The 23613-nt window shown below is 43.8% G+C and overlaps 3 protein-coding genes across 3 annotated transcripts; 1 reads left to right on the top strand and 2 right to left on the bottom strand.

Annotated features, from left to right (window-relative positions):
* Positions 1–2460: 2460 nt before the first annotated feature.
* Positions 2461–4357, top strand: chrm1a (cholinergic receptor, muscarinic 1a; the record flags this gene model as incomplete). The annotated part of the gene is made up of 2 exons (XM_080840892.1): positions 2461–3189; positions 3596–4357. 2 exons carry the CDS (start codon positions 2461–2463, stop codon positions 4355–4357), a joined length of 1491 nt encoding a protein of 496 aa, XP_080697018.1.
* A 1005-nt stretch (positions 4358–5362) lies between these two features.
* Positions 5363–11650, bottom strand: dpf2l (D4, zinc and double PHD fingers family 2, like). Its single transcript, XM_080840508.1, has 11 exons — positions 11618–11650; positions 10968–11128; positions 10449–10556; positions 9580–9767; positions 9185–9277; positions 8737–8821; positions 8351–8479; positions 7929–8060; positions 6898–7010; positions 6580–6661; positions 5363–6479 (listed from the first exon to the last, which is right to left on the bottom strand). Exons 1-11 carry the CDS (start codon positions 11647–11649, stop codon positions 6394–6396), a joined length of 1209 nt encoding a protein of 402 aa, XP_080696634.1. The 5' UTR covers position 11650; the 3' UTR covers positions 5363–6393.
* Positions 11651–12154: 504 nt separating this feature from the next.
* On the bottom strand, positions 12155–21888 carry pola2 (polymerase (DNA directed), alpha 2; the record flags this gene model as incomplete). The annotated part of the gene is made up of 18 exons (XM_080840124.1): positions 21619–21888; positions 21139–21263; positions 20801–20889; positions 19680–19743; positions 19486–19592; positions 19008–19204; positions 18504–18592; positions 17917–18069; positions 15165–15227; positions 14983–15034; positions 14418–14542; positions 14236–14274; positions 14059–14132; positions 13776–13884; positions 13439–13545; positions 12832–12888; positions 12529–12655; positions 12155–12307 (listed from the first exon to the last, which is right to left on the bottom strand). The coding sequence occupies exons 1-18, from the start codon at positions 21701–21703 to the stop codon at positions 12155–12157; spliced, it is 1815 nt and encodes a 604-aa protein (XP_080696250.1). The 5' UTR covers positions 21704–21888.
* Between the last annotated feature and the right edge of the window lie 1725 nt (positions 21889–23613).

The following is a 23613-nucleotide window of genomic DNA, read 5'->3' as shown; positions in this document are numbered from 1 at the left end:
CAACAGGAGCAAATTACATGATCAAAATCCATGCCTAAATTCCTGTTTTTATTCATATATTTTGTATTGTCCTTGTCTATAGGTTCAATATGAAACCTATTGGTTTTAATAAAACAGAAAAATACAGCTGGTTTACCATGACACAGATAACATTTTAATTCTGCAGGTCTTTTGAGATGTACCAGTCTGGTCTCATTTTATTCATCAGCTGATGAAAAAAAAGATTTGCTGTCTCCAGACACCCAGACAATTATTTCAGACATACTCAATCTGAACCTCACAGCTCCTTTGACAGGGAAAGGGATACCGTTACCATATTTGGGAATGCTTTCCTGAGTACAAGTGATTATTTCAGCACAGTCAAGGTTACAACTTGAAACGTCTTCCAAATGTAACTCTGGCTCTGAAATTCTTACGGGATGTGGGACAGACTCCATGGAGTCTGTCTTAGTTAATGTTGCTAGGAACCATGGTTCTGAATGGGACTGCAATAAAACATTGCTAATTGAAACATGAGTTCTTCAGATGCCAGATCACAACCATAGCTAAAGACCAAATCAAAAACTCCTTAAACAAATTAGCCATGCAGAAAATGCAAGGTAAACAAACAAAACCATTTGTCATATTGATAGACAGATCATGGGAGAAAGAGTACATATAGGGTTATCCAGCCTCATGCACTGTACTCTACTGTTGCACTCTTTCCTGCTTTGAAGTTGACCTCCATATTCTTCTCCCAGTTTGCCAAGAAAGGTGGAGCTCTCAAGTGGCGCTCTATTTTTCCTTTGAAAGGTCTCTGACTTGGTGACGCCATTGGCCCTCCTCATGGCTTAGTCACTGTGTCTCAGAAGAGGATCTACATCCGTGGACCTCTATGCCATGTCTGTTTGAGGAGGCTTATGCGGTTCTGCACGCTGGAATCGGCTGTTTACTTTTTTATGCTGGGCTGCTATAAACCCCCCCTGCTACCCACCCTAACCCTAACCCTAACCCCCCCCCCCCATTCTTAAGACTGTATATGCAGTTGGCTGTAACCTCACTTTCAAAACACTGCCAGCAAATCAGATAGACAGACAGTTGGACAGTGGCTGTACATTGCGGACTATTAGGAGTCCTGTGAGCCACACATTTTTGCCACACATTTTTGCAAACCAATCCCATGTCCCAAATTGTTGATTGTGAGACTGATTGCAAGACGGTGACGTCACGTCATTTTTCTTCCAGTGACTTCCTGTCGCAGCGTGTTCTTGTTGTTCAGAAAACGTTCAGTTAGGCTGCAAGGTTATGCAAAAGAACACTATGCTCTAGGATGACAAGCAGTGACCCCCCCCCCCCCCCCCCTCCCGCTTGCGGTTGCTACAGCAGAGGCAAACAAAACTACATACAGAACTGGGATATGAACAACATGATATTGACTTTGGTTTTATAGTCAGTTTGCACTGCATGTCAGCTGTTATAAGTTCATAATAGCAAGTTTGAGCAAACATGGGCATACATCATTCATAATGTAGGTCATCATGGGGGAGATTTATTGGGGACATTTGGAGCTCACTGAAAAACATGATGAATTTTGCTTGTCAGATGTTCCACGGAGCAGCACTTTATGCTTCTAGTTTAGGCTGAAGAAAAATACATTTGGACAGTTCCTTGGACGGTTCCTTTTACAGATTTCACAGATGGTATGAAGATATATTTACACCGAAAAAGAATGATCTGAGCCGGGATATGATATCATGCATTATTACAAACAGTTAGCCACTTCAAATTCTCTCTTGAGCTCTTGACCATCTGTATATGATGGTACTTTAGTACATTAGAGATGATGCAACACATCTCTTCTCAATACTGTATGCAAATTGATACACTTTACCAAAACCCTCCAGCATATAACAAACATGAAATAAACTTATTTTATCAGATGCTATTTACTCAGCAGCTTTTGCATTGTTTGATGCTATGGCACCATATACTTATGTAATAATGTAACATGAAAACTACACAAAGACTGCTTGACATTATGTTATTTTCACTTACTGACATGACTAACAAATCTAATTTGCTGTGACATGGTTATGACATGGTTATGTCACTCTTATGGCGTTTTCATTCTAAAGTGTTACCACTGGTAGCAGCCGCTTGTCTACGGCAATCACATCCACTGATGCGGTGCCCATTCAGTCATGAAATGCCTACGACATACTGAGTCAGGCGTCTAGTAAGAGCTTAACTGTATGGTAACTATAACTAAAAGTGGACGAAAAAAGAGGCTGCATAGATAGCAAAGGTTTATTCTTCTTCTTCCTCTCCTCACAGTCTTCCTCAACTATGAAGAGAGGACCTGAAGATGCCACACCAAAGAGTGACAACATGCAGTGATGGAAACCTATCTCCACTGGCAACATGAGTCTATTAGACCAGCCTTGTCCATCAGTATCCTCTCTCTCCTTTGAGTCCTTCCCCATGAACATCTCCACCCATCCCCCTCAGTACTTCTCCAACCACTCCAATGCAACCGGTGCACCAGTGGCAAAAGTCTTCACCTGGGAGATGGTTCTGATCCTCCTCATAACAGGACCCTTGTCTGCTGTCACCATCGTCGGCAACCTTCTGGTCATAATCTCCTTCCGTATCAACTCCCGCCTTCGGACGGTCAGCAACTACTTCCTGTTGAGCTTAGCTGTGGCTGACCTCATCCTGGGCGCAGTGTCCATGAACCTCTACACAACCTACATCCTGATTGGCCGATGGGCGCTGGGCAACCTAGCCTGTGACCTCTGGTTGGCTGTCGACTACGTGGCCAGCAATGCCTCTGTGATGAACCTGCTGGCCATCAGCTGCGACCGTTACCTGTCCGTCACACGACCTCTGACCTACAGAGCCAAAAGGACCCCAAAGAGGGCGGCCATCATTATTTCCTTGGCGTGGGGGGTGTCTCTGATGATCTGGGCACCCCCCATCTTGTTCTGGGAGGACGTTGTGGGTGAAAGGAAGGTTCCAGAAGGTGACTGCTCAGTTCAGTTCTTTCACGTGCCGGCGATGACGTTTGTCACAGCCATCGCAGCGTTCTATCTGCCGGTCACCATCATGGCGGTGTTGTACTGGAGGGTCTACCGTGAGACAGAGCGGCGCTCACAGCAGCTCGCCGGCCTGACTGGCACGGTGACCACGGCCCTGGTTGTCACATCGCAGGTAACCTGCATTTACTTATAAATCATAAGGATTTTTGTCCTTGTATAAAGGATTTTCTTCACATACGGTGATTTCCACTACTTTCACATCTATTGCATCACATTTCCAGATTTGGAAATAATGAAAGCTTATTCTGTATTACATTTTCCGCAATGTAAGGGCACATTTTGTAAGACCTGAGACCTGAACTATAGACACAAACTTATAACATTTGTAACACCTTACAGTTTACAAATACAACAAAACTTATTTTACAATTTTTGTGACACCATCCATTAGTGCCAGTAGCTATGCCCCTGCTGCATGGTGCTCCTCTAAAATGATTCCCCTCAATTGTGCTCCTCTAAAATGATTCCCCTGCATGGTGCTCCTCTAAGGTGATTCCCCTGCGTGTCTTCTGCCACAGGCCTCAGTGCAGCAGTTCTCCCAGTCCAGCAGTAGCACTGCCAGCAGTTCTGGAGAGCACCAAGCCCAGAGCCCCACCCAGGCAGAGGCAGGTGGGTTAAGCAGAGGAGAGGTGAGCAGTTGCTGGATCACATTCCTACACTGTCTCAAGGGCGAGAGGAGCGGGCAAGTGAGGGACGCCGGGTCCTCCAACTCCCAAAAGCGGAGTGGCTGCACCCATGACAGCAACAGCAGCCTGGACAGCACCAGTGGTGACCGCAATGATGAGGACTTCAACAGAAGCGTGCAGATGCCCCTAGTCCAGGTGGGTGATGGGAGGGAGGGTCTCACAACACCTGAACATCCTCCCACCACCCGCGGGCGCGGCAACCAACCGTCCGTCCGCCCCTACTCCATCTCCCTCCTGGCGGCAGTGACGACGTCCAGCGCGTCGAGAACCTTCCAGAAGCTTCGCGGCTCCTCGCTGATCCGGGAGAGGAAGGCGGCGCGCACCCTCAGCGCCATCCTGCTGGCGTTCATTGTCACGTGGACGCCGTACAACATCATGGTGTTGGTGTCCACCTTCTGCGAGAGCTGCGTGCCCGAGCAGCTGTGGCAGCTGGGATACTGGCTGTGCTACGTGAACAGCACGGTCAACCCCATCTGCTACGCCCTCTGCAACCACCACTTCCGCGTCACCTTCAAGGAGCTGTTGCTGTGCAGGTGGAGCGCCGACAGGAGGAGGAAGAAGAGGTGGGTGAGGCCAATGGGGAGGGTGAGGTGAATGTCGCAGACGACGAGGATGGATTGCAGACACTCCTCTCTTCCTCCTTCCCCTGACTGTAACTTTTAAATAACCTTTTCTCTGAGTTGCTTGGAGTGATCTTTGATCTTCATGGTGTAAAGTAGCCAGGAATACTGAATACTGATCAGTGAATGGACCTTCCAGACACAGGCGTCGTTATTATACAATCACTTGAGACACATTAACTGCACACTGCACTAATTGTGTGACTCCTAGCACCAATTGGCTGGTGGGTGAGGTGAATGTTGCAGATGCTGAGGATGGATTGCACACCTCTCTTCTCATTTCACTCCTTTGTGGACGCTGATGGACGTCACATCTGAAGAGCCTGCGGTGCAATACGACACAAAGCAAGACGCCTCTGTATGTACCACTATCATGATGTGATGACGTTACAGCCACACAGGACCAATACTGTAGTAGACATGTGGGTGTTTCTTTGACATCCGTGTAGCACTATGTTGTATTTTTCCCTCACCGTTTTCTTATCAAAACCCGACAACCGTCTTGCCATATGATGCACAGGAATATTTTTGAGCACTGAATACTAGAGGATTATCAGCAGCTAGAGCCAACACTGTGAGAAGCTGATCCTTCCGCTGTGACAAACTTCTGTACTTCTTAAGTACAAAGACTGTCAGCACTCCATATGAAATGATTCAATATTGCAGAACATTATATGAATGTATATGCACAGACGTTCATTTTAAGTATAAGGTGGCTGTATACAAGGATGTCACAGATTCTACAACTTTTTTTTACAGCTGTAATCCAAGAATTTAAAAAGCTTCATGTTATTCAATTATTTTGTGAACATACTGTATGTTTTTCCTTTTGCAAAATGTGATAAAAAGATGAGGCATATTTTTCAGTCCCATGAATACTTTAATAGGAGGAAAAGATAATACAAAGTAAAAAACAAACAAAAAAACACATTCATTTACTTTAATGAACAAATACAAAAATATGATATACCACTGAAAACACTAAAAATAAAAATGAGACAAATAGAAAATGTTATACGGAACTTGCTATATTTAGGCATAATCAGTTGGCTATCGACGTCATCTTTCATATACAAAATCACACTAAAAGACACCCGCCCTCCACAGACATGTGTAGTGAAGAGGGCCGTGCAAGTGTATCAAAACACAACTCGCATGCTATTGAGCTGGACCCCAAACCTAGAACTATCTTTTGTAGTTTCAGTGAGTATTTTAAAAACTATGACTGTACATTCCCAACATAGTTAGGACATGGAGTGATTCATTCTTTTTGTGATCTTCAGGACCTTGGCACCAGAATACCCTGCAGGTGCAGGAAGTACTACTGTGATTATTAATGATAATAAAAAAAGCATTTTACATCAAACAATTAACTTACCATTACAACAGATGTATATATCCGAGACACAGCACTACAGAAGACCACCACAAGCTATCCAAATCATTTTGGCCTTTACATTTTTTCTTCCTTATTTTGTTGTTTTTAGCCTGCATAAGACACATACATTTGGCAATACATAAAAACATCAACCGTCTCCAATTCAGGCAACCGCCTCAGGTGTAACATAGATGCTGAAGAAAAGAGGAAGGAAGGAAGGCAGTGAAAAGAAAAGATCAGCCAATCCCTGGTTAGTGTCTCAGCGATGACTGGCATGCAGGAAAATGGACCATCTATAGAGTGGAAAAGTGAAGTCGCATGCTGGAATGGAGAGGACAGGCAAAGTAAGATGGTGTGGCAAGTCTCTGCAGACATGGCAAGAATCTGTCCTGTGCTGTGTGAGTTTGTGCACGTAAGGTGAGTGTGTCGATTTGTAAAAATGTGTGTGAATATATGTAAAAATGTGATTGTGTGTGTTTGTGTGTGTCTGTCCATGTGTGTATGAGCATGTGTGTATGAGCATGTGTGTGTGTGTGTGTGTGTGTGTGTGAGAGAGAGAAAAAGCAGAGAGTGGGTGTGCAGTAGAAGCAATGTGCTCTCTTGGTCTCTGCCGTGGGAGTGGGATAAGAAGGTTAGTCGTCCATCTGAGGCTGAGGCTGCAGATAGATGGAGGCCTTGTCCTTGAGAAGTTCCAGACACAGGTGACAGCTCCAGCTTCCTGTAACACACACACAGACATTGCATCATTAAAGGGTTGTAGTTTGTGCAATGAAGTGTAGTTCTTAGGTAGCTGATGCAGGGCTGGACTTTGGCCGTACCTTCAGGGGGGTCAGCCATGGGAGGGGAGAGGCAGTACATATGGTATCCTCTGTCACAGTCATCACAGAACAGGAGCTGGTCCTGAAATGACACGGAGGGAATCATAAACAGAACGCAGACCAGAAAGGGATCTTCACGTGTTATGGTTTTCATTCTACTGGACTCCTAGTAAATGACAAACTTTTAACACTTGCTTATATTGAAAGAGAGAGGTTAACACCCAAACATTATGCCATCGTAGGAGTCCTGATGCTATTCAACAAGTCAACAGTCAGACAAACTAAGCGTGTTGAAGTGGGGCTGTGTGAGTCACTCACGTCATTTTCAGATGTTCCGCAGACGTTACAGCACTTGCACTCGATGCACTGCCAGCGGTAGGTCTTCACCGCAGCCATCATCACCGGTGTGAACTGCAGGCAGGACGGGTGACCTGTGGGATTACACACACACACACACACACTAGCATGAGGAGGTGTGACACCGACTTAAGTTGTCTACCAAAGGACGGGTACAAGGGGAATATGCCAGGCTAAGAGGTAGAGGTTTCTCCATCTGGTTTAGTTTCTGGCTACGTCCATGGCTGTGTTTTTCATTAGTGGAAAAAAGTAGAACAATCCTCAGTAAAAGAGAGATGAATGGGAGTTGGGAATGACACCTTGTGGCAGGATTCACGGCCTGACCTTGACATAGCTAGAGACTCTGGGAACCGCACCAACAGTGGGGGGGTGTTACAAAGAGAACGAGGACAAAGACAATGAGACGGATTGAGGTGAGGAAAGAATGAGAGAAAATCAGACAGAGGCAGAGAGAGAGTAAGAGAGAGAGAAAGTCAGACAGAGACAGAGAGAGAGAGAGAGAGAGAGAGGCAGAGAGTAAGAAAGAGAGAAAGTCAGACAGAGGCAGAGTGAGAGAGAGAGTCAGACAGAGGCAGAGAGAGAGAGAGAGAGAGAGAGAGAGAGAGAGGCAGAGAGAGAGTCAGACAGAGGCAGAGAGAGAGAGGCAGAGAGTAAGAAAGAGAGAAAGTCAGACAGAGGCAGAGAGAGAGAGAGAGAGAGAGAGAGAGAGAGAGACAGAGGCAGAGAGAGAGTCAGACAGAGGCAGAGAGAGAGAGACAGAGGCAGAGAGAGAGTCAGACAGAGGCAGAGAGAGAGAGGCAGAGAGTAAGAAAGAGAGAAAGTCAGACAGAGGCAGAGAGAGAGAGAGAGAGAGAGAGAGAGAGAGAGAGACAGAGGCAGAGAGAGAGTCAGACAGAGGCAGAGAGAGAGAGAGAGACAGAGGCAGAGAGAGAGTCAGACAGAGGCAGAGAGAGAGAGAGAGAGAGAGAGAGTGGGGCAGAGGTCCAACGTACCAGAGCGTCCACAGTCTGAACATGACACCAGTTCCTCAGACTGTCCAGTCTTCTGGTTCATGTTGGAATCCCCCAGGCAGAAATCACAGTAATCATTGGGCAGGGCCAATCCATTGGGTCCTTTCTTAGGGGCTATGGACAGAACATAGAAATACAGTTATTTTTCAGCAAAAGATAATTTTCTCTCTGAACACCTCCAACGAAAACCCATCAACACAGATGTCCTTTTGCAAAAGAAAGTGGCCAAATATAGTTTGTGCAATATTAGTTAGCCTAATGGCAATCGAGGAAACTGATTAGATCATTACAGAGGGCCATTCAAATCTTGGAGTGCTTTAACAAAAGTGCCATAGGCTGGCATGTTACTGTGTGTAGGAAATAAATATATATTTTGCGAAACCCATATCCCTGTAAACTCTTACTCTTGGTCTCATGGCGTGGGACTGGGGTGTGCATCTCCTCCTCCTTGTCCTCCCCCTCCTCGTCTGCCAGGTGAGAGTGGGTGTAGTGGTAGCTCAGGCCCGGCCGGTTCTTGTACCGTTTCCCACAGACTGGACAGGAAACGCAGCATTCAGTGGAAGATATACATAACGCTAGCAGACACTACAGAAAAGCTAAAGAAACCTTTTCACATATGAAGGGTAGCAAAGCCGCTTTACTTCTGTAGTACAAAGCGCACAGAAGCTCAAAAAAGGTCAGGGTTTTGGCTTAGCGGGGACTTGGTTGCACTGTGAAGCAGGCACTCCAATGCATTCAGCCTTTGACCGAGTCATGAGATATGCGATGAAAGAGGACAGGGGAAACTCACTGTCGCAGGCGTACGGTTTGTCTCGATCCTCCATGGCGGCTGCCGACGCCTCCTGTTTCTTCTTTCCGTTTCCAACGCCTCGGCCCTGAGTGACCAATGGAGACAAGCCACGTCATACATCAGGATGGCGCATGTTTGCATTCTAAAACTATTGGACACGTAAAATCCTCATCAATCGGACTGCTATCATGTCCCTATGGTGTGTCTACCTCACATCCTTATGGAAGTCTTAACACTAAAGAGTGTGAAAGGACATTTCTGCAAGGCAAATACTCAAGTTTTTCTTAAATTTATATTTCGGGTCTAATTGTTTCTAAAGAGTGCCACTCTTACTTTCATGAAGTATATTCACATGCATTAAATAAGGTAGGATTTTGACAGCTCTCTCTCCATTATGGATGATGCACAACAGTGGTTTTGGGAGATGCCCCCAGTAACAGTAACCTACTTTGGACTTCCCTTTGCCCCTTCTCTTGGGGGTCTCATCCTCAAAGTCCTCATCATCCAGATCATCCAGGTAGTCATCAGGCTCCAGGATCCTCTGAGGAGAAAGAAGAGGAGATGGTTGAAGACCAGGTGAAGAAAACCTTCTCAACCAATCACAGGGAGGAAATCTGGCAGTTAAACAGCCCTTAGTAAGTAAACAAATATACTCATGTTCACACAAATACACATAACAGAAAACACACACACACACACACGCACACACTCTCTCTCTCATATATGTATACACACAATACACCGACAGACAGTCGTATACACCCACAATTTCATATACAGGTACACATAGATTATACACTTATACTCTACACTCTACAAACACACCTCTGTGCAGCTGCGTACCTTCCGTATGCGTGTGGAGACGGTGTGGCTGGGCGTGGCTGTGATCTCGGCCACGCTGGCTGTATCCTCTGTATCCCGGAGCTCTGGGGTGCCTCTCTTGTCCAGGGGCTCCCCCTTCAGCAAGGCCTCCAGACTACTGCCGTCCAGAGGGGGCATCACGTCCTTCTTCAGGCCCAACTCCAGCTCAGCTGTCACGGAGCGAAACACAGACAAGGACGCTCAGGATTCACACAGTGTTCCTTTGGGTCAACTGGTAGAGCAAGGTACCAAACACCAACCAAGATCATGGCCTCAATACCCAGGGAACACGCACAATGATGGAAATGGAGATCTGTACTGTACTGTATGTCACTTTGGATAAGTGTCTGCTTCATGAATGAATGTGATGCAATGTATGGATGGCGAGTGTGCACAACAGTTACACACATATTTTAGATGCATAGCTCAGCAACATACAGGAGGTGAAAACGTACATGAATTCATATTTGGCTAATAAAAGCATTGACACACAAATGAATACTGCATTTTAAGTCCTTGTGTAAAATCAATTGTGCGGTTACACTGTTCTTATGATGTTGACCACAGATTCTTAAGAACTAGTCATATTTGCTTGAAGGTATCCAAAAGGCACAGAAATGATTGCCTCGCTTCTTGAACATGAATCCCTGCACCCCTTTAGTGGATATTTAGATGCATGCATTTGTAGAGCAGTTGAAAGCAGCAGTGTAACCCAGTCCACCCTTCTACTACTGTACAGCAGTGAGCTCCTGAGGGGTGCAGGGGGGAACAGTGGGATGAGGCCATAAACGACTGCAGCTACATTTGGAGTGGATGGAGAGCTTCATTAGAGACGGACAAGGCTGACCTACCTGCTTTCAGAGGTGGGAACGCCAGAGCAGGGTCCTCGGGAGGGTGGGCCCTTCTCTTTTTCCTCCAGCGGCGGGCAGGATATGTATACAGCTGTCCTGGGGCTGTGCCTGAAAAGAATTTAATAACCAAAATGTAAATGTGGCATTTTGAAGCAATGTTTTTAATATATTACAACGATGCAAAAGATAAAAGCTAATTAAGTATATTAGATTATATAGACACATTTACTGAGTAATGCCGGTATCTAAGTTAATAACCTTATATTGCTATTAACTATGCCCTCATTATTAATAATACAAATATTATTTGACAATAACCAAAACAAAATCACTCACATTAGCCTTGAACTGATTTAAAATCACCAGACAGGCCTTTCAATCGTCTCATGTCATCATACAATTAACACTATTTACACTCACCCGTATAGGCGGCGAGCTCACACACACACACACACACACACACACACACACACACACACACACACACACACACACACATAGATAGATAGAAATAGAGACCTGGACTCCTGTGTCTTTTTTCCATCCAGATGTAGCAGTTGCTCTGGGCCACCCCCGTCTGGGAGTCGAGGAAGGGCATCAGGATGCTCCTCTCCGCACAGAGGCGGGCATTATAGTTGTGGCACTGCTCCATGGCATCTTTGTAGTACTGCTCACCGAGCCTAAAGTCCACGACAAACAAATAAAGCGAACAGACACACAAGTAATAGATAAGGTAAGTAAGTCAACATTACCTATTGTGTTCCCAACATCGCTGCAGACAACTAGCTACGTGTTACGCATGAACACCACAGGAGGCAAAAGAGTCCTTTAACAAAAAACATTAAGTCGCTAGCAGGCAAGAGGGCCATTCAATTTCAGACGACGACGGTAAACTGGTTTCCATGATCTGGAGTCAACATGTGACGTAAAACATATAAGAAGAACCATTTTTCTTCAACAATTTTAATAGTATATTCGTGGTTTTCAAAGACAACAACAATGGACTCAGGCGCAGTTAGCAGGCTTGATAGCCACCTACTCATGGGGATTTATTCGATATGCCGACTGTATTTGCGGTATTTTATGAACACCACTAACTACATCAAACATTTTTAATATAGTGTTAAGATTACATACAACCCGTAGAAGTATTAAATGTAAAAACTCACACTTTCACGACACTCTCAACTGCCGCAGCCATATTCGCTTGTCGAATGTTTGCAATGATTGATATGCGACTGCGCGCGCCTGAACAATTGCTTCCGGGTACATTTCAAAGTAAAAGCACTATCTTTGCGCCGTCAAACGTGAACTCTTAATTTATAAAAATGCAAAAATATTTGTATTCTCTCCAACCAAAAAAACGTATTTTTATTATTTATAAGTACCAACTCAAAAAACAAGGAAACGGTGCTGTATAAAATTATTTAATGATAAATCTTTAAATTCATCAAAAAAGACAAACTGGAAATCATGTTATAAAGATAAGTTTAACCACACAGAATTGACACTATAATTTACAGATGGGTAGAAGACAGCAAACTGGAGTGATGATCTTAGCTTTTGCACAAATCACAAGCCTGAAAAGAAATACACTATGAAAAAAGTTTCCCCCAGTATTTTCAAGTTTATAGATTAGAAAAAACACTTAGGTTACATGACCAACAACATTACAAATGTACAGTCTTTATTGACACCTTTCAGTTTCATATTTTCACAACTTGTCCAGCTAAGCAGGGACTTCTTCTCTTCCCATCTGCGTCTGGGGCTCTTCTCTGGACGACCAACCTGCCAAACGTGCCACCAACTTGTCCTTTAGTGAGACGCCCAGGATTGATGCACAGACAACCAATCACATCCTGCGAGAGGAAGATCAAAAAGATTACATCAGGTAGGATTCAACAGGCTTCTATTTAACCACAATGTTTCTTACTGAAAAATGTGTACTATCCAGCCGATAGGACATTAAAGGCTTTTATTGTGACAATTTTGACTTTGACTTTGTATGCACACGAACACTATCTGTCCAGCTTTTTCCTGCCAATGTTAACTATCCTACAGAACAGCAAACAGGTTTTACCTTGATGAAGTAACGCAGCTCTGAGGGGACGACGAGGATGTCAGGGGTCACAGGCATGTGGCTGTACAGCTGAAACTTCTCATAGTCCATGTTGATCTCCTCTGTGGGCGGGTAGAGAGGGTAGTAGCTGTGGAGGAGAGAGGAGAAGAGGAATTCAGAGGGCAAAGATGTGAAGGGAGCGAGCAAAGGCACTACAAGTATCTGATTGATTTGATTTAGTCATTGATCAGTCATTAGACCGGTCTTGTAGAGTGGTTATGTGTGCATAAGTGATTGTGTGCGGCTGTGTTTGTGGGGTCTCACCTCCTCTGGGTCAACATGTGTTTCATGATTCGGGAGAACCGGTCAGAGCCAGCAGCACTAAAACGACACCATGATCAAGTCAGAGCACAGAACACAATATAAATACGATCTTACTGATAAAGCAATTATGTAGTGTTAAAATGCACCAGTTGAAGAGTATGTTATAGGACTTACACACCTATGTTATAGGTAGTTATAGGAATTACATACTTATGCTATAGGTTATTCGTATGCTCCTGTCTTGACCCTTATGAGATTGTGTATATGGGCAAATGGGACAGAGCACTGCTTTGATAAAGACAAATTGTTCTGGGTAAATGTGTACAGTCACCGAAACTTCAAAAGATAGTGCAGGCCATGTTGGAGAATAAGATAGACTTTGAAAGTATACAACTGAAAAAATAAATAAATTAAATAATAATAATAATAATAATAATAAAAAAAAAAAAATCGCAGCTCCTTCTTTCAAGCTCCCTCCAAAGGGAAACAAACATGGGTGGGTCAGCACAAGTCTCCTAAACGCCACATGAGAGCTTTAGTGTATGTGCGGCAGACTTTGCTTCTTGCCTGTCAATTCAATTAGGGCCCCATGTGTTTTTCATGTTACCTGTTGATCTCCTCTGCTCCCATGTGAAACAGAATATCTGTAGAGGTCAAGCCAAAGGTCACGCCCTCAATGACCAGAGTGCAGGGGTCGGATACCAGGCTCACTCTCTGTTAAGGACAGAAAACAAGAAAACGGACCGCAGGATGACCATCAATGTCTTTTTCATGAAGTACAGCTGGAAGTAAACATTCCATTCAAACAGTCTCTTAGCAGCACAGCTATTTTGTAATGATGATTAGTGGTGCAGAAAATAATCACTATATGTTCATGTCTAGGAAACTCATTTTCAAAATAACAAAAAGTGCCTGTGGCCGTGTCTGAGGAGTGTGTAACTGACCTCTACGTCCTCCTTACTGAGGTCAGGCAGAGTGAAAGGGGGTTGTGGGTAAATAAAATGATGGTGAACGTCTCGCTGTGATGGAACGAACACCAACTTGCATCCAATTCTTCATAGGATAGAATCAAAAATAATTTGAAATAAATAATTTTTAAAGGAAAGTAAAGTTTCTGATACACAAGAGTTCTATTGTAAACAGACAATCAAGCTTATCTTTAAAAACATAAATGTAAATTTAATTAAATATATACATATTTAACAACATGAAAAGGAAAGCACATACCCTCTTGTTCCTTCCACAAGACTGTTCACACATCTTGCAAATATACTCTCAAAGGTTTCAGTCACTTGACATTTCTGTTCAAAAGGAACAAAAACAATGAAATATATGCATGCAGAAAAGAGACAGCAAAAACAACAGAACACAAATAAAATAATAACAATAAAAAAAAAAACATACCTCAATCTGTTCGTGTTTTGAATCAACAAAAGGACCCAACTGTGGCAAAGAAAATAATTTAGGAAAATTATGAATGCATTCATTCCCATTCATCAGGTAACCAATGCAGCCCAAACTTATGCGTCATGCGGTCAGTACGGGATAGCATCTTCACCACTGTGCTCTGGTGCTGTTGTTCTTACCAGGATGCAGACGTCAGGGCGGTCTCTGCTGATCACATTCAGCAGGTCAATCAGAGGGTCATAAGCCAAGCTATCAGAAGGAGTGTAGGGGCCACAGACAGTCAAGACCATTACCGGCTGAGACTCTACAAATGCAAAGAGAGGAAAAATATAAGGAAAGAGCATCGTCTGAAGTGATTTCTTACACTGAATTGATAGATCAATGTAATTCTGGTGCAACAGTTGCACATCTTGCTTCTTCACAAAGCACAAGAGATGATTAGGTTGATAAGAATTCTTTTCATGGTTACACAACCCTGAATTTAGACTTTAAATCCTAACAATCTGATCAACCAAAGTGATGGAAGACTAGACGGATAAAGCCAAAGTATTTCTCTGTCATATTTCATGAATAGCATCACCTTTCTTGTGATACCATGAATCCAACACTAGCCTCTCCCGCAATCTAAAACTTAGTTCCTAGGTTGATGGGTTCATTTTAGCTTGCAATCATTTAGCAGGGTCGTCTAACAATGACCGTACACAAGTCTCCTGAGTCACGTTTGGTTCATTTTAGTTCTCTTACCCTCCTCAGGTTCCTCTTTCACCTCAGGGGAATAGAAAGGCAGAGGAACACCCTACAGAGTGAGTAAACAAACAAAAAAACAAACAAACAAACAAACAAACTGTTAACCAAACTGAAGAGATGTTTTGAGAATGCTTAAGCAGCATTATATATGGCTGGAGCTGTATCAAGGGAGAGTTCACCTCAAACAACTTTGATGGCATAAACTTGAGGCCATCGGTGTTCATTCCCTCCATGATGACAACCTGGAAAGTAGAGAGGAGAAGATGGAGTAGTGAGTGGATGGAGTGTTCTGGAATTATATTGAGTATTGCATTCATGCCGCGCGATACAAAACTGTGTGTGTGCTTATGTGTGAGAGCAAGTGTGTGTGGTTATGTGTGAGAGCTAATGTGTGCGTCTGTGTGTGTGCTTATGTGTGAGAGTAAGTGTGTGTGCTTGTGTGTGAGAGCTAATGTGTGTGTGCTTATGTGTGAGAGCAAGTTTGTGTGTCTGTGTGCGTGCTTATGTGTGAGAGTAAGTGTGTGTGCTTATGTGTGAGAGCTAAAGTGTGTGTGCTTATGTGTAAGAGCTAAAGTGTGTGTGCTTGTGTGTGTGTGTGTGTGTGTGTGTGTGCCAGAGAGCAATTGAGTGTGTCTGTATGAGTGCTTATGTGCGAGAGTAAGTGTGTGTGCTTATGTGTGAGAGCTAATGTGTGTGTGCTTATGTGTAAGAGCTAAAGTTTGTGTGTGTGTGTGTGTGTGTGTGTGTGAGAGCAAGTGTGTGTTTCTGTGTGTGTGCTTATGTGTGAGAGTAAGTGTGTGTGCTTATGTGTGAGAGCTAATGTGTGTGTGCTTATGTGTAAGAGCTAAAGTGTGTGTGTGTGTGTGAGAGCAAGTGTGTGTGTGTGTGTGTGCTTATGTGTGAGAGCAAGTTTGTGTGTGTGTGTGTGTGTGTGTGTGTGTGTGTGTGTGTGTGTGTGTGTGTGTGTGTGCGTGCGTATGTGTGAGAGCAAGTGTGTGTGTGGTTCTGTGTGAGAGCAGGTGTGTGTGTGTGTGTGCTTATGTGTGACAGCAAGTGTGTGTGCTTGTGTGCTTGTGTGTGTGTGTGTGTGTGTGTGTGTGTGTGTGTCTGAGAGAGCCAGTGAGTGTGCCTGTGTGTGTGCTTATGTGTGAGAGCAAGTGTGTGTGTGTGTGTGCTTATGTGTGAGAGCAAGTGTGTGTGTGTGTGTGTATGTTTGCTTGTGTGTGTGCTTATGTGTGAGAGCAAGTGAGTGTGTGTGCGTGCGTGCGTGTGTGTGTGTGTGTGTGTGTGTGTGTGTGTGTGTGTGTGTGTGTGTGTGCTTACGTGTGGGGGCAAGTGTGTCTGTGTGAGTGTGTGAGTGTGTGTGTGTGTGTGTGCTTATGTGTGAGAGCAAGTGTGTAAGTGTGTATGTTTGCTTGTGTGTGTCTGTGTGTTTTTGTGTGTGTGTGCTTATGTGTGAGAGCAAGTGAGTGTGTGTGTGTGTGTGTGTGTGCTTACGTGTGAGAGCAAGTGTGTCTGTGTGTGTGTGTGTGTATGTGTGTGTGCTTATGTGTGAGAGCAAGTGTGTAAGTGTGTGTGTGTGCTTATGTGTGAGAGAAAGTGTGTTTGTGTGTGCTTATGTGTCTAAATTAAAAAAAAAGAGCGCAAGTGTGTGTGTGTGTGTGTGCTTATGTGTGAGAGCAAGAGTGAGTGTGTGTGTGTGTGTGTGTGTGTGTGTGTGTGCTTACGTGTGAGATCAAGTGTGAGTGTGAGTGTGTGTGCTTATGTGTGAGAGCAAGTGTGTGTGTGTGTGCTTATGTGTGAGAGCAAGTGTGTGTGTGTGTGTGCTTATGTGTGAGATCAAGTGTGTTTGTGTGTGTGTGTGTGTGCGCTTGTGTGTGTGTGTGCTTATGTGTCTAAATTTAAAAAAAGAGAGCAAGTGTGTGTGCTTGTGTATGAGAGCAAGTGTGTGTGTATGTGTGTGTGTGCTTATGTGTATGTGTGTGTGCTTATGTGTCTGTGTGTGATTATGTGTGTGTGTGTCTGTGCTTATGTGTGAGCAAGTGTGTGTGTGTGCTTATGTATAAGAGCAAGTGTGTGTGTGTGTGCTTGTGTGTGTGTGTGTGCTTATGTGTGTGTGTGTGTGTGTGTGAGAGTGCTTATGTGTGAGAGCAAGTGAGTGTGTGTGTGTGTGTGTGTGTGTGTGTGTGTGTGTGTGTGTGTGTGTGTGCTTACGTGTGATAACAAGTGTGAGTGTGTGTGCTTATGTGTGAGAGCAAGTGTGTGTGTGTGTGTGTGTGTGTGTGTGTGTGCTTATGTGTGAGAGCAAGTGTGTGTGGTGTGTGTGTGTGTGTGTGTGTGTGTGCTTGTGTGTGTGCTTGTGTGTGTGTGAGTGTGTGTGCTTATGTGTCTAATTAAAAAAAAAGAGAGCAAGTGTGTGTGCTTGTGTATGAGAGCAAGTGTGTGTGTGTGTGTGTGTGTGCGTGTGTGTGTGTGCTTATGTGTCTGTGTGTGATTATGTGTGAGCAAGAGTGTGTGTGTGCTTATGTATGAGAGCAAGTGTGTGTGTGTGTGTGTGTGCTTGTGTGTGTGTGTGTTCTTATGTGTGTGTGTGTGCTTATGTGTGAGAGCAAGTGAGTGTGTGTGTATGTGTGCTTATGTGTGTATGTGTGCTTATGTGTGTGTGCGCTTATGTGTTAGAGCAAGTGTGTGTGCTTATGTGTGAGAGCAAGTGAGTGTGTGTGCGCTTATGTGTTAGAGCAAGTGTGTGTGCTTATGTGTGAGAGCAAGTGAGTGTGTGTGTGCTTATGTGTGTGCGCTTATGTGTGAGAGCAAGTGTGTGTGTGTGTGTGTGTGTGTGTGTGTGTGTGTGCTTATGCGTGTGTGTGTGTGTGTGCTTATGCGTGTGGGTGTGTGGTGTGTGTGTGTGTGCTTATGCGTGAGCGAGCTCACCTGCCCGGGGAAGAGGGAGTACTCCCTGAGATCAGACAGGTCCAGCCGCACCTGCCTCCCACCATGTTCTTGCCCCGCCTCCAGGAGCACAGACTGGGCATTCAGCTTCCCGTTGCTGTCGCAACACACCTGACCCAACACGGTCATCTTTTCCTGGGGGCGCACACACACACACAGACACACACACACACAGACAGTACAAAAGGGTTACCTAAAGAAGAGGTCAGGTGCCAGCCGCTTAATTAAATGTATATCCTCCTTATACTAGGTATCTTTGGAACTAAATAAAGAAGCAAACAAACTAATACACATACATATTATGCACTAATATTACAGTAAGACATCAACCATTTCATTTTGAATGATGAATCATTAACATTCATTATTGTAGTGGGTTCAGAAATGTAGCAAACCTATTATGGAAAAGCATGGGTCAATAATCAGGTATCGGCAAGAAGGACAAGCCTGCAGAACACCAAACCCCACCATGATTTAGTAGGACCAATATACAGCGTGGACAGAGAACAGAGGGTGGAGCAGGCCGTTATCCAGGATGTGCTGTGTGCGAGGGTCAGGTTGAGGGTTACCTGTGCAGGCAAGGACACAGGGGAGATCTCCTCAATGTTGAAGTGGAGCTTTAGTTCCTCTCCCAAGCCTTCAATCTTCTCAGTCAGTACTGAATAAAAGAATAAACATAACAGAGAGGAGAGGGGGAGGAGGAAAAACACCAGTAATTATTCAGTTACATTTATATCAAGACCGGAAGACTAGGGTGAAAATTCAAAGATGGCTTCTGTGTTGTACTGGCCCTCATCACACTAAGGACAATCCACAAACGAATGGATGTATCAATTAAATGCCTCAGTTCAGGCAAACCTACCTATGTAGTACTCACAAACCTGCCTGTGAAAAAAAATAATCTATCAACTGCTCTGAACTTCTCTCAAGTGCCAAAAACTGACTTCCCAGAGCAAACCCCATGTTATCAAACGTGCAGAATAGACGCAGCGAAGTGTGGGTGTGGGTGTGTGTGTGTGTGTGTGTGTGAGTGCAAGAGTGTGTTTGAGTGTGTGTGGTCAGTGAGGACCCACCATCACGGATGTCTCTGAGCCGCTGGAACATGTACTTGTAGCTGGAGGTCAGCGCATCCTCTCCGCACAGGAGCGGCATGACACTCACCGACCTTTGACCCTTCTGGGCACTCCAGAGCTTGTCCTGCGCCTCCCCGAAAGTGGACACCACCTCCCCACGGGTGCTGCGGACACTGTACTTCTGTGAAGGGGTGGCACTTAACAGGCAGAGAAACAGACACAATGAGAGGTAGAGAGAGACAAGGGAAGGTCAAACAATAAATAGAAAATAATGAAATAACAATGGGTAGTCAGTTCTGTGTTTGTATCTTTTGTCATGTTATTTGTATGAATTGTCAGTATGTGTGAGTGGATAGCATGGAAGGAATGACGGTGTGTTTCCAAGGATATATAGCAGTGGAATTACAGAGCGCATATGTGTATATGTTTGAGGGAGAGATAGGGGTGCATGAGTATGTGTGCTCTTAAACTAAATTACCATGGGGAGAAACTGGCAGGGGAGAGCATGAGCCCAGGGCTGCTCATGCGAGCACATCTCTTGGACTGGGGGTGCTCTGGTGTAGTAAGAGCTCGCTTCTGGGAACCCTTCAAAGAAACAGGTGTGAGTTTAAACTAATGTTGGTCAAAACTGTAACAGCCGTTTTACAAATACAGCTCCTTTACAGATGTTACCTTGGCCGGAGTGGAGTAGGAGTAGGAGTCTAGCAGATTTTCCTCCTCTTCCTCAGCTTTGATTCTGAAGGGTCTGAGTCAAGAATGACTAACACATCAGTTTATGAATACAGTAAGGCCAGCTGTGAGACATAAACACATAGAGGTTTGTAAAAGACCATAAGGATTGAACCAAAGCGGACTGGAGGGTCTCCTAGTTCGTCTTCTCTGATGAGTCCAATTTTCAGCTTTGCCCAACACATGGTCGTCTGATGGTTAGACGGAGACCTGGAGAGGCCTACAAGCCACAGAGTCTTGCACCTACTGTGAAATTGGACTCATCAGAGAAGACGAACTAGGAGACCCTCCAGTCCGCTTTGGTTCAATCCTTATGGTCTTTTACAAACCTCAGCCAGGCAAAGTACAACGTTGTCCCGGAAGAAAAACTTGCTTCCTTTTGCTCTGACAATGTTCCCCAACTCTGAGAAGTGTTTTCTCCAGCAGGGCAATGCTCCATGCCACACAGCCAGGCCAGTAAAGGTGTGGATGGAGTATCACCAGATCAGGACCCTGTCATGGCCAGCCCAATTTCGAGACCTGAATCCCATAAAAAAACCTCTGAAATGTGATCAAGAGGAAGATGGATGGTCACAAGCCATGAAAAGAAGCCGAGCTGCTTGAATTCTTGCGCCAGGAGTAGCATAAAGTCACCCAACGGCAATGTGAAAGACTGGTGGAGAGCATGCCAAGACACATGAAAGTTGTGATTTTAAATCAAGGTTATTCCACCAAATATTGATTTCTGAACTCTTCCTAAGTTAAAGCATTAGTATTGTGTAGTTTAAAAATGAATATGAGCTTGTTTTCTTTGCATTATTCGAGATCTGAAGACACTGCATCTTTTTTGCTATTTTGACCAATTGTCATTTTTCTGCAAATAAATGATCTAAATGACAATATTTTTATTTGAAATTTGGTAGGAATGTTGCCAGTAGGTTATAGAATAAAACAAAAATGTACATTTTACTTTAACACATACCAATAAATAGTAAAACCAGAGAAACTGATAATTTTGAAGTGGTCTCTTAATTTTTTCCGCGGCTGTATATGTGTGTTTTAGCAGCTCAAGTGAGTAAGGATACAGATCCTGAATAGAGTTGATGTCCCGGGTCCTGTTATACGAGTCGTCTTTCTTAGCGCTCTGCTTGGATTTGTTCTTCTTATTCAAAACCTGCAGAGTGCACATGACATATAAATGTCGCAATCGCTTAGATATCTCATGAAGGTCCCCTCTCAAGAGCTTACTATGTATCAGTCGTATCGAACACAGGCAGAGAAAGCTTCACTCTTCAATACTCACTCTTCTATATGCAGAAAAGTGTCTACCAACAAGTCATGCCGAACCAAAACAATGAAAAGATGCTAACGTTAACGGCCTCCTCAGAAACGACCAACACGACCATCATCATAATCTGCTCACCTCATGCTGAAACTGCTCCAGGTGGTCCAGACTCAGCTTCCGGCCTCCCTTGGTGGTGCTGAAGGCGACCCACTCCAAAACTATTTCGTCCCCCTTCATCCTGTGGCACAGACACTGCTCCAGCACTAAGAAACGGACGTGGAAATCATAGTATAGAAATATTGCTCGAGTAACCGTGTTGGTTTTACAACCTACAGCCTTCCAAATGTGTCGCTATGGAACCTAACGTTAGTTTTTTTAAGCGACAGCGAATAGAAAGTTGCAAACGATATCCAAATACATGATTACCTTAAGCATCGAACATTCAGTTAATTGTAGCAGCCATGACAGTCGTCACCAAATAAATACCATTGACATGTTTGGTTACATGCTGGGAAAATGTACCAACTAAACTGAACTAAACTAACCCAACCGATGTTAGGATACATAAATTGGCTAGCTGGTGAGCTAGCAAGCAGGAATAACATTAGTGACACTTACTTTTGTCAAGGACCAATTCATCTTCATAGCCTATATCGAACAACTCCAACTCTTCTTTAATCTGATCGGTGTTTGGCATCGCCATCGTATTTGTATTAACTAAATTACTGGATCAACCGACAAATATACATACAAAAGCAATGATACGTGTTACAGTATCTTGGTAGTGAAGTTAAGTTACTAAGCTAGCGTTAGCTATTAACAAGTTGTCTAAGCAGCTAACAAAAAAATCTTCTTGAAGGATAGCTACACTTGTATTGCGATCGTGCTAACACAGCCATCAGCCCAAGAGCCTAAATGTAATTAGACCTGCTATTTCGTTATTCGCCTGGAAATAACAAAGCCTGGGGGGGCTCCTTGACACTTGCAGTCAATTCAGATTGCCGCGAAAATCGCTTCTCTTTTTCTTTGGTGGAAACGGAAAATACGTCACACACGCAAACCGCGCGTGCTACTCGCAAGTCAAACACTGGTGCTTGCGTTCTTCATCAAAAAGTGATCCAACTTTATTTTATCGTTGTACGTGAACACGAATACTTTACGTAAAATTAACTTTAAAAACTTTTGTTTATTATCACTTCAGTTGTGATCAAGTACGACTGTGACAAATCAAATCAATGAGTAGGCTACAATATTTGAGAGTTAATTTTACCCCTGCATGAAGCACATGCCATCAATTATAACTTTAGTAACATTTACAAATATAAGATTGTAGTAACAGATATGCATACAAAAATGCAACAATTTCAAAACAAGGCTACACAATATTTTTGTTTAAAACAGTATTATCAGTCCTGATGGCTTCAGTCCCATTCAGAAAAATCCTGAATTTCTTCAAGCCACTGTGTGTCTTCCTAAGGAAAGGGCAAAAAGAAATGCCATTAGACTCAGCCACGTTATAAATGTAATAATAAAAAAAACGTATCAACAAGTTTATCATAACCACTGAGCCGTTGTGCACTCTTTGCAAATTATTTGGGTGAAAATGACGAAAAGGTTTGGGATAACTCTCATACAACAGCACATAAATTGTGGTCCTTGCCTGTTGTATTTGGTTAGAGATGTTTGTGGCGACTGTTACTGATGGCATGTTCCTGACACACAGCTGGCTCTGGGAAACGGGTGAGGAGGAAAGCAGGTTTTCTTGTAGCTCGGACACCTCTGTGGGTCTCTGCTTGTAGGAAGGTGATTCACCAGCAGAGGGCGGTGTCCCCTGTCTCTTAGCGGCACAGGACACAAGTTCAGCGTGATCGTCAGTCTCCCTCACCTCCCGCACACAGGCTGTAGGACAGGGTAGGTAAAGTGAATCAATGGTTTGACCTGCTTTGTCTAAATATATATACATCAGTCTTATATATCAGAATCTATACATTTAGACTGAACACACATTCTAAAGAGAATCTAAGGGTTTGACCTGCTCTGTCTAAATATATTTACATTAGTCTAACTCTCAGGCATGAAAACGGGTCAGGGGTGAAAAAGATGAGGAGGGTATTACCCCTCTAGGGGCTCCGGGGGCAAGCAAAATGTAATATTCCATATTTTAAAGCATCAATCGGATGCATTTTGAGATGCTGTTTTTCCAACCTGGGGAGAGCTGGAGAAACTTAACTTCAGCCATGAGTCAAAAATGATGGCCTCCTTACTAAGTATTATGCAAGCCATTTCATACATTTACAGTATATGAGGCACAATGTGGTAAGGGCACCACAAATGGCTTAATGCATAACCCCCACAAGAGATGTTGGACATGCTGTAACTTTACTGGTCTACTCTTTCATCATGATTGACAGCCAATACAATGTTATGTAACTCAGATTTCAATACATTTTATTGGCAAGGCCCCTTTGCGCTCAGTTTGGCAGGTGCTTTGCACGTGGTCAATTCCCCACTCACAGCCATATCATCCAGTTATTCAACATAATAAATCAGCAGCGAAGAAAACAATACAATCATATTTCCTTGACAAGAATTCCATAAATGAAAAGAGATCTT

Source organism: Sprattus sprattus (assembly GCF_963457725.1).
Source record: "Sprattus sprattus genome assembly, chromosome: 6".
NCBI classification, from domain to species: domain Eukaryota; kingdom Metazoa; phylum Chordata; class Actinopteri; order Clupeiformes; family Clupeidae; genus Sprattus; species Sprattus sprattus.
Note: the sequence above shows the minus strand (reverse complement) of the source record. Positions and strands in the feature narration are given on the sequence as shown.